The sequence below is a fragment of the Colius striatus genome, chromosome 18 (assembly GCF_028858725.1).
Source record: "Colius striatus isolate bColStr4 chromosome 18, bColStr4.1.hap1, whole genome shotgun sequence".
Taxonomy (NCBI): Eukaryota; Metazoa; Chordata; class Aves; order Coliiformes; family Coliidae; genus Colius; species Colius striatus.
The window spans coordinates 12231650-12246261 of NC_084776.1; the positions used below are offsets into that span (position 1 = coordinate 12231650).

A 14612-nucleotide genomic window follows, 5' to 3' on the forward strand; every position below is an offset into this window, starting at 1 on the left:
CATAAGACCCAATTTTTTAACTGGGAAAGCTGATAGTAAACTGCACCAGACTTTTCCAACAGCAGTGCCAAGACTCTAGCAGAGAGACCTTAATAGCTTCTTGAATCACCTCCAAAAGCAAATACCATTTTACTGTGCTTTACTAGCCAAGAAATTGCATGCCTTATATTTAAGCTTTAATTTCCATTCCTAAAGTCACCAATCTTGGAATGGTACCATAACCAAACATATCTGTCAAGTACCTTCAGAAACACTGATTTAAGCACACAACTACTCAAGCATTATTTTTCAGGGAGTAAAGTTTTACTTGTGCTCATCTTAAGGCCTCTGAATAGGATTTGAAAGGAAAAGGTACATTAATTACCTCCTGTCCCTATAAGTTTAATACCTTCTTATACAGATTAAACTCTGGTGTTCTTCCATAAGCACATCAGCTTTAAAATATGCAGCAAGGCAGATGTAAAAAAACCTATTTCCAAATTAGGGTACAGAGAGTAACTTTGCCTTATATTTTGCAACTTTGACTTGGCAGTTTGTGAATGTTGCACAATGGCCATTTATGGCCATAAGTAATCTTAAAAACCCCATCAAAATCAAGAAGGTTTTCATCTTGGGCTAGTTTAGCCTGTGACAACATAGGCAAACTAACCAGAAATCAATGGCCAGAGCAATGGTGTCATTTCAGATAAACAAAGAACAGCAAAACTATTGGAAGCCTAACAAATGCCTCCCAACATTCCTCCAGAAATATGTTGTTCTAATGTGTTGTTACAGAGAAGTGTAGCAAGTTCCCAAGAGACAGATGTTTCACCTCCTTCCTAAGGCATGCAGGCAACAAGCACTTCTGAGTGTGTCCCTAAATGAAATGGATACCTAAAAATGAAGTTAAACATGAGGTAGACCTGTGTAAAAAGAGTTAAAAACATCAGTATCCACAGGCAACAAGTCTGAAGGAAAAGCTTCTTCCCTGTTGAGGTGAGGGAGCACTGGCAGGGGCTGCCCAGATGGGCTGTGGAGGCTCCTTCTCTGGAGACATTCAAACCCAGCTGGATGAGTTCCTGTGTGCCCTGCTCTAGGTGGTGCTGCTCTGGCTGAGGGGTTGCACTTTTGAGGTCCCCTCCAGCCCTTGAGATTCTGTGGTTTTGTGTGACACAAATTTCCTTCAAGGTTTAGGTAAATACAGCAGCTATTAAGGTTATCCCCATACACACACCAGTTACTGCACACATTGTAGGCAGTGATCCATTCCCATGATGTCCAAGCTGTTAATAGACAAATGAATAAGAACAAACCTTCCAAATCAGTGATCATCATCTCCTGCTTGTTCTTGAGTTTGGCCAAGTTTTTAGCCTTTTCTTCTTCTTCAGCCAGCTGAGAAGTACATTCAGCAATTCGATCCTCCATCAGCTTCTTCTCCTGGTTAGGAGAAAGGGGAGAAAGAACAACTTCTAACACCCAATTTGAAGAGTCAGTTACCAGCTCTTAGATTGGGAAGACTCATGAAACTGGAAGGAATACCTGAGAAGTGTCTCCCTTTTGAAGGTCAGTTCAAAAGAATCTGTCTCAGCTTCAACCCAACCAAAACCCACAAGTCTTTGGGCACAAACTTTATAGATCATGTAACAACAGTCTCCAATGTTTGGCAAGCTGTCCCTTGGTACTACTGGTTTTTATGTGCAGCATCTCCAACATGCACACTGGTCCCACCTTCAAAAATTTGGAATTTTGGTCCTCCAGCAGTAGGATCTCTTCCTCCATCTTCTTGATCTTGGCTTCAGCTGTCACTTTTTCAAGCTGCAACTTCTGTCTCGCTCCCTCCTCTTCATCAAGCTGTTCCTCTAAGTCCTGGGAAGAAAGGCAATTGCATCTGTGTGTTTTTCAGGTTACTCATGTGGTTTTGGTTCTTGGATTAGTTTCACTTTGTGAAGATGTCTTATTTTGAAAAGCCACCTGCCTTGACTAATATTATGTTAAATTCATGTGTGGAACCAGTGATCTGGACATGAAATCAAAGCCCATGTGATCCACATGGAATTTCTTATGCTTTAGCTGAAATACACTGTCAAGGAAACCTACACTCACTTCACTAGAGTCTCTAGAATACTCTCAGGTATTCTTTTTCAAGGTCTCTGTTATTTCAAAGGAGGCATCTAAATCCTTAGAAACCAAGGAGCTTGGAGGAGATGGAGTTGTCTCAGTTTCATAGAAGCCAAAGAAGAAATACTCTTTATGTTATTCATTGGGTTTGATTCAAAAAGGAACACTTATCTCACAATTGGCATCATCTCCTCAGTCTTTGTTTCTGCAGGGAAGCAGGTAAGCCCCACATAGCCATTCCTGGACCCTCCTCACACAGAATGCTGGCTACCTTTAATGCTCTGCCTGCATATGCTTACAGCTACAAGGCATTTTCACTTTTGTTTTCCCTTCCTTGCCCTTGTATCCCTGGGACCATAAGTAGCTAAACACACTGAACACAGGAAGAGAAGAAAAGAACCCCAATGGATTTTATTCCACACAAAGGTGCTAAATCCCTCCATGCCACAGAGATGGTGAGGGAGCTTCTACATCCTCAACTGTCCTGTTTACAAGCTTTCCCATTTCCAGTTACTGGGAAGCCTACCTGAATGTGACCCTGCATTTTCTTTTTCTCATTCTGCAATATTTGGTTTCTTTCCTCTTCCTCCTCAACCCTGGACTCCAAATCGTGGAGAATTTCTTCCAGCTCCTGCTTTTTGGCAGCCAAGCGAGCCCTCATCTCCTCAGCTTCTGCAAAGAGCTCTGTCTCAGCCTGCAGCTGCTCTGCAAGAATGTTCTTTTCTTCTAAAAGCTGCAAAAAAGACACAAAAGGTAGTAAAGCAGTAAAAAACAACATTTCAAAGTCTCTCATGAGAGATTAGATGTATAACTACAGAGCTGCTTAAAGGTCAAGTTCTGCTCTAATTCTTGACTCCAAACCCAAAGCCTTTTAGCAGTGCTGTATCAGCAGTCCAAAAGACAGCAGCTGTCACAACAGGGCTACAGCAATATTCACTCAGTGGTCCCTCCCAGTTTAAGGAACACATCCCACTGCACCTATTCCACCTCCTCTGTTGTATCAGCAGCAAGTAGATGATGGAACTGTCTGTCTCCTGGACTGTTTCTCACACTTATCCCTGCAGAGTGGCACAGCAATGACACAGTAGCTAGGCTGCAGCTGGCACTGGAGAGTCATTGGAATAGAACTGGAAAACATTACTTCTTGCTGTGTAAACATGACAACAGAATAGCTCCAGTTGGAAGGGACCTACAGCTATCATCTAGTCCAACTGCCCGACCTCTTCAGGGCTGACCAAAAGTTACAGCGTGTCATTAAGGGCAGCGTCCAAACGCCTCAAACACTGGTAGGCTTGTGGCATCAATAACCTATCTAGGAAGCCTGTTCCAGGGTTTAATCACTCTCCCTTTAAAGAAATGTTTCCTAATACCTAGTCTGTACCTCCCCTGATGTAGCTTTGAGCTATTCCCACAAGTGCTGTCATGGGATCCCAAGGAGAGAAGGTCAGCACCTCTCTCTCCACTTGCCCTCCTTCTGGAAGCTGCAGAGAGCAATGAGGTCACCCCTCAGCCTCCTTTTCTCCAAACTAAGACAAACCCAATGTCCTTAGACACTCCTCACAGGTCTTGCCTTCCAGCCCTTTCAGCAGCAGGAGCTGACACATTTTCCTTGTAGATATCCATCCCAGTTCTATCATGTCTCATCAAAATTACCACAGTGATAAACACATGTCTGTCTTTACTGACACTCTTTCAGCTCTTCTTTACATTGGTATCCAAGTAACTTGTCAGCATAAATCAATTTCCAGTTCTGTCCAATAATTGTCATAATTCCTTAAACAGAACATGGATACCACAGGAGTAGCCTGAAAACACAGCTGAAAAGGAAAATGACACTGCTACAAGAGCTCTCCTGTAAACTAGGAAAGGCCAGGAACAAGTTTAGTTTTGTTAGTGATGTTTCTGCATTCCTGGAGGAATGGCTCACGCTATAGTTTCCTAGTCCAGATTTTATCTGAGTGTGAAAGGAGTCACCTTGCTCAATTCTCCATGCTTTTACTCACAATTATCTGCTCAACAGGGCTCCCTCACATGAGATAGAGCACAATTCACAGTCTAGATATCAAAAGCTGAGCTTGGACACAAACCTGTTGATGTTTCCTTTCCATTTCTTCAAGTTCTGCCTCTACTTTTGTCTGTTTTTCTTTCACCTTCATTAGCTCCTCATCCTTGGCTTGAAGTTCTTCTTCTTGGCGAGTGACCTGAAGAAGAGGCTTCACCTGCAAAGATTTGCAATGAGCAAGTGAGAATCTGCACTATCCTATTTCCAAAAACCAAATGTACACAGAACATCAGGAACCTTAGTGAAGACTCTCCACCACTGCCAGTGCCTCAGCTTCAAATACGCAGCACAGTTCCTCTGCAGGATTTTCAGTGCACTCAGTTGCTGTTGTTTCTTTGCAAAGGCCCTGAAGACAGAGTGGAACATTTTGTGTTAAATACAGCTGATCATCTGTCTGTGGTTTTAATTTTTAGGACGTCCAAGCCCTGAACACTTGCAGACCATAAATAAGCTTATTTTTATGTTCCACTGACTACAGTGATTTATGGAGGCTCATTCCTTCTATGAAGAGGCAGAGAAAGACCTGAATTCACTGTTTTCAAAAAACAATAATGGCAATTGCTAATTGTTCTTACTCTTAACAGACTTTTTGCTTCTTAAAAAGGTAAAACCAGGATGGATTAGATGCTGAATTGTCCTTTCATTTCATACAGAGCAGCTTTCCAGAGTACCTCTGAGAACCTCCAGTGGAGCAGGAGCAGACTGTAAACAGCTGCATGTGTATAAAGGCAAGATTAAGGAAAGGAGATACTGGGAAGGAATGAAGGGGCAAAGTTTTATTAGGCAAAAGTTGACTTACTAAACTGTAGTTATATGCAGGGGATCAGGCAACGTATTTTAAGAAAAGCCCTACTGAAGTTCATGTTTTCATGCACAGCTCCCAGTCAAAGGGGCTTAGGATGACCAAGAGAAGATCAAGTCATAAAAGCACACATACTTTCTGGCTAGGTATCCTCTACAGACTGCCTGGAAGAAGATGATGATGTCTGTGATCTTCAGATCTCGTTCTTCTTCTAAGTGTGCCAAGACACCAGCTCGGAAAAAGATCTTGCTCTGTCCAATTCTGTACAAGTTGGGGTCCAGCTCTAAGGCTCTGATCTAAACAGACAGGTGAGCATGTTGTTTTTACACCAGGGACAATTTTTGGTTCGACTTTGCAGTGTTTTAACAACTCTCTTTAGGTATAAACACTTACCATACGCTCACAGGCTTGCTTGCCATCCATAAACCCTTTGGGAATCGCATTAGGAGTAAGGATCTCGTACCTTTAAGTCAAATGAAGAAAACACCTTTATACTCAACAATAAGCTATGTTATTATAAACCCATAAAGCTATAGGCAAAGTGCACACCTAAGGAAAGTCTCCAGAAAGGTTTTCCAGCAATCCATTTTAGATTATTTCCCTTTCTCTACTCCCTTTAGCATAAACTTGTACTGTTTAACTGCTTCTACTTCAAGCTGCTTCAAGATCTCACACATGGGTTTGGATTTTAGTCCATTTGGGTTGGGGGAGGTGTGAGATGTGTGAGGTATCTTCAAATCATATACTAAGGAATCTTATCTTCTGACACCTCAGAAGGTTTTTCCTGCTGTTACCTCTGTCTAAACTCCTGGAACACTATCCTGTTTGGAAATCCTTGTCGACAAATCCTTATGCCTTCCAAAACACCATTGCAACGGAGCTGATCTAGAACCAGATGTGGATCCAATTTTCCAGCCTGGACAAACAAAACAAGCATGATTTTTAGTCTTTGAATTTGTATCAATACAAAACTGTAGTTTTTGCTGGTAGGTTTTCAGGCTACTTGCTACAAAGTCAACTGTCAATAAGAGGAATGGGCTGAGGGCAATGGGATGAGGTTTAACAAGGGCAAGTGCTGGGTCCTGCACTTGGGCCTCACCAAGCCCAGGCCCCGCTCCAGGCTGGGGCAGAGGGGCTGGAAACTGCTGAGGGAAAGGGCCTGGGGGGGTTGGTGCCAGCGGCTGAACAGGAGCCAGCAGCGTGCCCAAGGGGGCAAGAAGCAAAGGGCATCCTGGCTGGGATCAGCAGTGGGGTGGCAGCAGGAGCAGGGCAGGGATTGTCCCCTGTGCTGGGCCCTGGGGAGGCTGCAGCTGCAGGGCTGTGTCAGTGCTGGGCCCCTCACTCACTGCCACAGGGACTGAGGGGCTGCAGCTCCAGGGCTGTGTCAGTGCTGGGCCCCTCACTCACTGCCACAGGGACACTGAGGGGCTGCAGCGTGGCCAGAGCCGGGCACAGAGCTGGGGAAGGGGCTGGAGCACAAGGGGCTGGGGAGGGGCTGAGGGAATGGGGGTGTTGAGCCTGGAGAAGAGGAGGCTGACAGGAGCCCTCTCTGACACTCCCTGACAGGAGGCTGCAGGGAGCTGGGAGTCAGGCTCTGTGATACGACAAGAGGAAAGGGGCTGGAGTTGTCCCAGGGGAAGCTGAGGCTGGAGCTGAGGCAGAACTGTTTCCCTGAGAGGGGTGTCAGCCCCTGTGCCAGGCTGCCCAGGGAGCTGGGGCAGTGCCCAGCCCTGCAGGGATCCCAAAGCTGTGGAGCTGAGGTGCTGAGGGCCATGTGCTGGGCTGGGCAGGGTGAGGGCAGGGCTGGGACTCCATGGGCTTAAAGAGCATTGAAATGATTCTATGAATACTAAGAAGTTGTTTGATCACTGTGACAACTTTGTGACACCTGGCTTATGACTTCCAAAGGAAGACACAGACAGCACATACAACTTCAAAGGATGTGTAAAGACTCTAATAAAGAGCAGATGAGAGAGCAAGCTGTAGTACATACCCTCTTTTCATGGTTTGGAATGATGCAGCGAACAAAGTTGGGGTTAGTGTTTCGGAGCGTTGCCATCAGCTTGGTGAGAGATTCTTTGTACAGTTGCCCAACAGTACGGAACATGCCCTTTTTGGTCTTGTAGGCAGAGCCAAAAGCTGTCTCTGTGATGCCAGTGACCTGATCCAGACCCACAATACGATCCACTGGGAAGGACAAGAGAGAATAATGAAGTGGGCTTTACTATTTGTCAGGTGTAGATGTGGGCAGGAAGAGGAGCAACAGTGCAGCAGCAGAAGCTTTGCAGGACGAATGACAGAAGATGCCATCAGGAGGCAAGGCAGTCAGCAGGTACTGGGGACGTTGTGCAGAAGCAGTGGAACAAAAGCCACAAACTTATACAGCAGAAGAGTGTAGCTTTAGTAGGTACAGCCTAAAATATCCAGCTCTTTACTTGCAGTTCTACATGACCATAAAGCCATTGTCTGTTAGTGGACTTTTCAGAGAGAGAATTCTTACAATGCAAAGTATCTCTGGGTTGAACATTTGGAATTAGACATCTGGGCATATTTGCTTCAAATGAAGAATCACTTACATAGATTAAATCTGAGTTTCATTGAATAAAGTGTTTTCAAAGCACAACCATTGCAGAGGAGTTGGAAATAGTGTCATTTCAGTGACAAGAGGGGGGAAAGAAAAAGAAGTATCTGGCAGATTTGTGCTAGTCTGCTATTTTGAAGGGTTTTATATACAACTGCAAAGACCTCCCTAGCCAAAAGGCACGTTTCCAAACAGGAAAATTGCCCACCAAAGCACTTCAAAGCTTCCATAAAGCATCAGAATAGAGGTTTTTTCTTTGCTTTTTTTTGGTTTGGAACGTTTTGGGTAAGGATCTCTGTGGTTTCTTCTTCAGAAGCACAAATAAGAAATCTGACTGGCATCATCAAAACCTTTAGGCCAAAACCATGAATGTGATTCTGTGTGCATGTCAACAATCATTTCAACAGCTCACTCAAAAAACCACATGGGTGGATTACCACCTTAGTCATTACACTTGGCACTTCTTAGTACTGAGCAAATCCACAACATACATTGGTTCTCCATGAAATCCAAGCTGTCCAGCCAGAAAGAAGCAACTATCTGCAGGCTACAATTTCAGTTCTGTGAAGTGACTTTCAAATCCATTCAAATCAAAGCAGAGGGAATTATGCTTTGCTACCAGAATTAATTTGCATGTGACAAGTGACAATTGTCTATTTCATCCTCATCCTCCTCTGGTTTTCAAAGGTCTACAATAAAAAGGAAAATGGAAAGCAGAAAAAACCAGGGCAATAGGTTTGAATAGCCACTTGAGTCTTGCATTTAGTATAGAGCAGGACCCAGATCCTCCAGAGTTTTGAAACACATGAATCTAAGCAGCTCATCAAATTTAGAAGAATAAGTAGATGGTAAATTGTCCATAGATCATCCCCCAAATATTTACTTGGAAGAAGATTTCACTTCTAAGCCAGAAATGGGATAGAGATTACTAGGAACCAGTCTTACAGAGTATGAACATAACAGCTTGTAACCATCAGAATCATACACCCACCAGACACCAGTAAAGACTGGACACCATTCAGCTTCTGTTTGTAAACACAACTGATAACTGTGCAGCTTTTGTTTTGTTTTGTCCAAGGATAGTTCCTTGTATTTCAAATAGGATTATTAAATATAGGCTTTCCTTAAGGTCAAGAGCATTCATTGAACACACAACTGGGTAATCACCCATTGGCTAAAGGCTCCTCTAGTAATTTCTTTAGGAAACACCACTTGTCCCTCAAGTATGTCATGTATTATGAGTAGTGGGAGATAAACCCAAGAGTCAAAGTCTGAAGGTACAACCTTCACACACAAATGTATTTCTCATCTTGAGGAGGGGAATACAAGGATGGGGTTGGGTAAAATACTTCAAGTGTCTTCAAAAAGACATTCTGAATAAATGGATTTGTTGATTTCTCAATGCCTCAACAATTCTGTGCAGGAAATATTACAATAAAGAGGGTTTTAAACTAAAAAAATCCCACATGCAACAAGTCTGGAGGAAGCTGATTTCACTTCCTACCCTCACTACAACTGCAGCACTCATTCTGATGCTTCAATGTATTCTTCAGCTCTCCTCCTCAAAAAGATATCCACATCCTAAAATGTTCCAGGGTTTTGTCAATGTTGGACTGCAGAAAGAAGCTTGATAGTGTTACAAAGCTTATGCATTCTCTCAAATGCTTGGAGCTATCAGAATTATCACTCCATAAGCAATTCTGCATCTCAACATGGAACTGGGAAGCAACAAACCTTTTTATCTGCAATGCTTAAAAAGTAGAGATGCTATGTGTATGCAGCAGCAACTGAACAGGTATGCACTCAGAGACCATTTGCCTGGTGGAGGTATACCTAAGTGGAGCATGAAATGAATAGTTCATGCAAGCCTACGAGCAAAAATGGTTTTCCTGTAGATACAACAGCCCTGCCTTTAGTAGGCCTACTGTGCTTATATCCATTCACCTGGAGGATCATGAAGACCAGTAATATTGTCATAGAAACAGGCTCTCTGAATATTCTGAATCTCTAAGGCAGAGAAACAGCAAAAAACAGAAAGACAGAAGATACACAAGACACTTCAGTTAGTATACAGAACAGGTTTATCAATTGCAAACAGACTTAACTGTGCTACAAAAGCAATGAGGCCACAAAGTATTCCATGCACATTTCAATGATCTGTGGAAGGAGGTTTTGAATATTTGAATCAAAACACTTTTGCTTCTGTGAGTGTATTCAAAGGGAAAAGAGCAGATCCCCAGCCAAAAAGTTCTTGGTATATTCATTAAAACTGCTCTCTGCAGCTGAACCAAGTAAGAAGGAAACTCAGTGTTAACCTACAGCATCATTTATATCACAAGATAAATTCCTCCTTGAATAAGAAACTACAGGATTCACACACTGTGACATGTACATATACTCTAATTAATACACTGTGGTGTTAAAAACTAGAATAGAAAAGTCCTTGCTAAGTATTTATTTGGCTATTTCTGCTTCTTGATGTATCTTGGTAAAAATGGTGATAAATAGTTAAAGCTGATGTGCAGGGAAACTATCCAAAGAGTATATAGTTAAATAGGAATCCATTGTATCTGATTTTCATAAACAATATCTAAGCACTGCTATGGCTGTCAATGATTTGGATTTTAGGAGATGCAGATTTCCAGGCTATCACTCACCACTGCACATGAGACAATAGTGCTGGTGCCCACATACACAACACTTTATTAACAGCAACAACCACTGCAGCCATTTACAATCAGGACTCACTGCAGCAAGTCCCAACTAAGAGTCTTGGACAAGATTCTACACAAAGATTGACAGAGAATAACAAAGAGTAAGTGAATATCAGTTCAAATAATGAACATGAGAAGCAGCTGCTCAGAAATGGTACATGTGCAAAGGACCATAGGTGAAACCCAGCTTCCTTCTTGTACTTTTGTCACTCAACAATACAGAAAATGCTGCAGATATTTACAATGTAGAGGTGGAGGGTGAGGAGAGAACAGGCACAAAAAAAAACCAACCAAAACTCATCCAGCAAAGTAAAAAATAATGGCTAAGAGCTTGTGTGCTCAGAGCATGATCTCTTACCATCCTTCCAAAGCTCTGCAACAAATTTGTCAGAGGACTGGTGCAGGAGAGTAGCCACATTGTCATTCAGGGGGTCCATGTTCTTCATCAACCACTCGTCTGCCTTGTAGTCTACCTGTGGAGCAGTCATGTTGCACATAATCAGACACACTGCCAGCTTCACAGAATCACAGAATCTTAAGGGTTGGAAGGGACCTCAAAAGATCATCCAGTCCAACTCCTCAGCCAGGGCAGGACCAGCTGGAGTAGGTCACACAGAAACTCATCCAGCTTCAGGCTTAAATTTAGCAGCATTCAGAAGAGCTTTCAGAATACTAAACCATTGTTTTCCTCCTATTCTAGTCTTGGTGCTGCCTTGCTGTGAGTCAGGTGGTGTTCCAAGTACCAAAAAAAGTTATTTTATTCATAGAATCCTAGAATGGTGGGGTTGGAAGGGACCTTTAGAGCTCATCCAGTCCAGCCCCCTGTAGAAGCAGGTCCCACCTAGATCAGGTCACACAGGAACGTGTCCAGGTGGGTCTTGAAGCCCTCCAAGGAAGGAGCCTCCACACCCTCCCTGGGCAGCCTGGGCCAGGGCTCCCTCACTCAAACACTGACACAGTTTGTCCTTATGCTTAAATGGAACTGTTTGTGTTCCAGCTTCATCCCATCACCCGAGACAACAAAGTGTTGTCCCAACCTTCTGACACCCACCATTTAGATGTTTGTAACTATTAATGAGCTCCCCCTCAGTCTTCTCTTTTCCAGACTAAAGATTCTTCTTTTGTAAAAGTGAGAGTTTTCTTCACACCTTTAGCAATCTGACCTTTTCCTTACTTACACTTGGTATACACATTATTGCCCAAACAAGGCTTCACTGTTTACTGTCAAGATGTAAACCTCTAGTATGCATCCTAATTACTTTATTTCAATCACTAGAGAGTAAATTAAGCATGGGCTGCAGCATGATATTTTTCACTTCACTATAGCTGTTAAACACTTTGTTCTATAAAGAAAACAAACAAAGCTTTTATCCTGAAAGAACCAATTCTGTGGTGTGAAATTAAACCTATAGCCCAGCAGCTGAAAACTCAAATGATACTGACCTGGGCTCATCACAACCCAAAAGAGAGCCCTACAATTCCTGAAGTCCATCAAAACCTCTGCCAGGACTACAATGCTTTTGCTTCAACAAAATTGAGAGCTTTTTATTTTTGAAGAAGGGCTTTGGAAGGAAAGTCACATATCATAGAATCACAGAATGGTGGGGATGATCACAGATCATCCAGTCCAACCCCCCTGCAGAAGCAGGGTCACCTAGATCAGGTCACACAGGAATGTGTCCAAGTGGGTCTTGAAGCCCTCCAAGGAAGGAGCCTCCACACCCTCCCTGGGCAGCCTGGGCCAGGGCTCCCTCACCTGAACAGGGAAACAGGTTTTTCTTATATTTAAGTGGAACTGTTTGTGTTCCAGCTTCATCCCATCACCCCTTGTCCTGTTACTATCTACTATAGAAAAGAGGGATGTCCCAACCTCCTGACACCCACCCTTTAGATATTTATACATGTTAATGAGCTCCCCCCTCAGTCTCCTCTGCTCCAGACTAAACAGCTCCAGGTCCTGCAGCCTTTCCTTGTATGAAAGATGCTCCATTCCCCTGATCATCTTGGTGTCCCTGCACTGGCCTCTCTCCAGCAGTTCCCTGTCCCTCTGGAGCTGGGGAGCCCAGAACTGGACACAGGACTCCAGATGAGGCCTCACCAGGGCAGAGCAGAGGGGGAGCAGAACCTCCCTTGATCTGCTGCCCACACTCTCCTTGATGCCCCCAGGCTGCCATTGGCTTCTTGCCCACGAGGGCACATTGCTGGCTCATATTTAGCTTATTATCAATCAGCACTCCCAGGTCTCTCTCTGCAGAGCTGCTCTTCAGCAGTTTGACCCCCAGCCTGTCCTGGTGCAGGGGGTTGTTCCTTCCCAGATGTTTCCAGCATCTAAAACCATTATCTCAGGGTTGTTTTACTCCAGTTTTGAAGGAATACACATTCTGATCAAGAACTTCTGTGAGAGGAAGATTTGCAATGCCATTGTTCCAGATATGCCCACTCAGCTTGGCAGAAGTAAACCAATTCTTCAGAACAGTTACTTCCTAGTCACCAGGCACCAAGCTCTTTTACTTTATTTTGATTCCCTAAAGGTAACCTACTCAACTGCAGTAATAGTGATGATTTCATTATTTCCAAGGAACTGTTTTAAATATTGACACAATAAAACATGTAATTTCATTTCTCTTTTTGCTACAATCATGTAGTTGGCCCCACTGACATCAACAAATAGAAAAGTACAAGCCATTAGTACTTTAAATGAAAGTTAAAGGACAGCTCTTAATCCTTCACACAACTTGTTTCTTCCAAGTTTCAAGGCAAAAAATGGCACTAGAATGAAGGTTTTCTATTCATGGAACTAGTTACATAGCATGGCCCTACAGAATAAAGCTGGTGATTGTGAAAGAGCCACAAAACACTAGAATGGCAGATATTTCATGGACTGTTCAGAATGGACCTGCACCTCAGCTCTGTTCCCCTCAGCAAGAGGTCAGAGATGGAGCTAATGGTAAGAATGAAACATAGCATTTTACCTGCAAGAGAGGATATACAGAAAGTCTTGTGTGAACTGAGGTATCATAGAATAGTTTCAGCTGGAAGAGCCCTTTAAGCTCCTGGAGTGCAGCCTCTGTCCCAGCCCTATCACCCACCAGCCCATTGCCCTCAGTGCAGCATCCACCCGGCTCTGAAACCCCTCCAGGGATTGTGACTCCAGCAGCTCCCTGGGCAGCCCCTGCCAATGCCTGACAGCCCTGGCACCAAAGAAATTCCTCCTCATATCCAGTCTCAACCTACCCTGGTGCAATGTGAGGCCGTTTTCTCTTGTTCTATTGCTGTTACTGGGGAGAACAGAGCAACCCCCACCTTGCTACAGCTTGCTTTCAGGTAGTTGTAGAGAGTGAGAAGGTCTCCCCTGAGCCTTCTTTGCTCCAGGCTCAACACCCCCAGATCCCTCAGCCCTTTCTCTGCTGAGACATGGTCCAAATCCTTCCCTAGCTCGGCAGCCCAGCTCTGGATCCTCTCCAGCACCTCCATGTCCTTCTTGTAGAGAGGGCCCCAAAACTGGACACAGCATCCGAGGTGCAGCCTCCCAAAGCTGAGTCCAGGACAATGATCAGCTCCCTGCTCCTGCTGACAACACTGTTCCTGATCCAGGCCAGGATGCCCTTGGCCTTCTTGCCCACCTGGGCACACTGCTGACACAGCCCTACTTCAAGCACTGCTATCAACTTGGAAAGATAAATAGTTGGAAGAGACTCCTTTCAACAAAGTCCTGAAAAAGCACTCACCTGCAAAGCCTGACCAAGTTCACAGAAACTGGAAGATCTGCTGAAGTTAACACTCATTTATATTTTTCAGTTTGGTCTATTTGGTAACAAGAATCCCACCAAAGCTCCCCTGAATACCTTCAACGAAAGGAAACAAGGCTGCCCTCCTGCACATGTATGTCTCAACTTGCTATACTGTGTAGTACTTTCCCCAAACCAACACTTCTACCCAAGTATTTGGCATTTAACCCTTACCTTCCCTGCATAGTGAATAATGCAGAAGTCTGCTTTGTCCTTTAGTTGTCTTGGCTTTTGGAACTTGGAGTGGGTTCCTTGTTCTTGGACCAATTTCTCCACAAATGTCTTGTCAGTAGCTTTAGGGAACCAGCATTCTTCGTCCAGTAATGCCAACACACCAGGGGGATTTGCCTGAAATTTGGTTGCATTTAATCTGTGTTCATATTTAATCAACATCCTTTCAAAACTGTAATATTTAAAAGGCACCAGGAAATGAGAAGTTGTCTAAACTGGTTCAAAGTTGATTTACATTAAAAGGAGCTGTGGGAAAGTCCAGTTCAATGAAGGACACTATGACTGGTTCAAGCAATTTAAGTCCGGTGTATATGGAGTCAGACAAGTCAGGCTTGAT

At 43.8% G+C, this 14612-nt stretch overlaps 1 protein-coding gene across 1 annotated transcript in view; it reads right to left on the reverse strand.

Annotated features, from left to right (window-relative positions):
* MYH10 (myosin heavy chain 10) overlaps positions 1 to 14612 on the reverse strand; it is a 109373-nt gene that overhangs the window by 19630 nt on the left and 75131 nt on the right. Inside the window, exons 14-24 of the mRNA XM_062010693.1 lie at positions 14219 to 14392; positions 10615 to 10729; positions 6955 to 7148; positions 5756 to 5877; positions 5355 to 5424; positions 5097 to 5257; positions 4397 to 4505; positions 4185 to 4316; positions 2624 to 2830; positions 1708 to 1845; positions 1293 to 1416 (exon numbers count right to left, since the gene is read on the reverse strand). Coding sequence (XP_061866677.1) covers positions 1293 to 1416; positions 1708 to 1845; positions 2624 to 2830; positions 4185 to 4316; positions 4397 to 4505; positions 5097 to 5257; positions 5355 to 5424; positions 5756 to 5877; positions 6955 to 7148; positions 10615 to 10729; positions 14219 to 14392 — 1546 coding nt within the window. The remainder of the gene's footprint in view (positions 1 to 1292; positions 1417 to 1707; positions 1846 to 2623; positions 2831 to 4184; positions 4317 to 4396; positions 4506 to 5096; positions 5258 to 5354; positions 5425 to 5755; positions 5878 to 6954; positions 7149 to 10614; positions 10730 to 14218; positions 14393 to 14612) is intronic.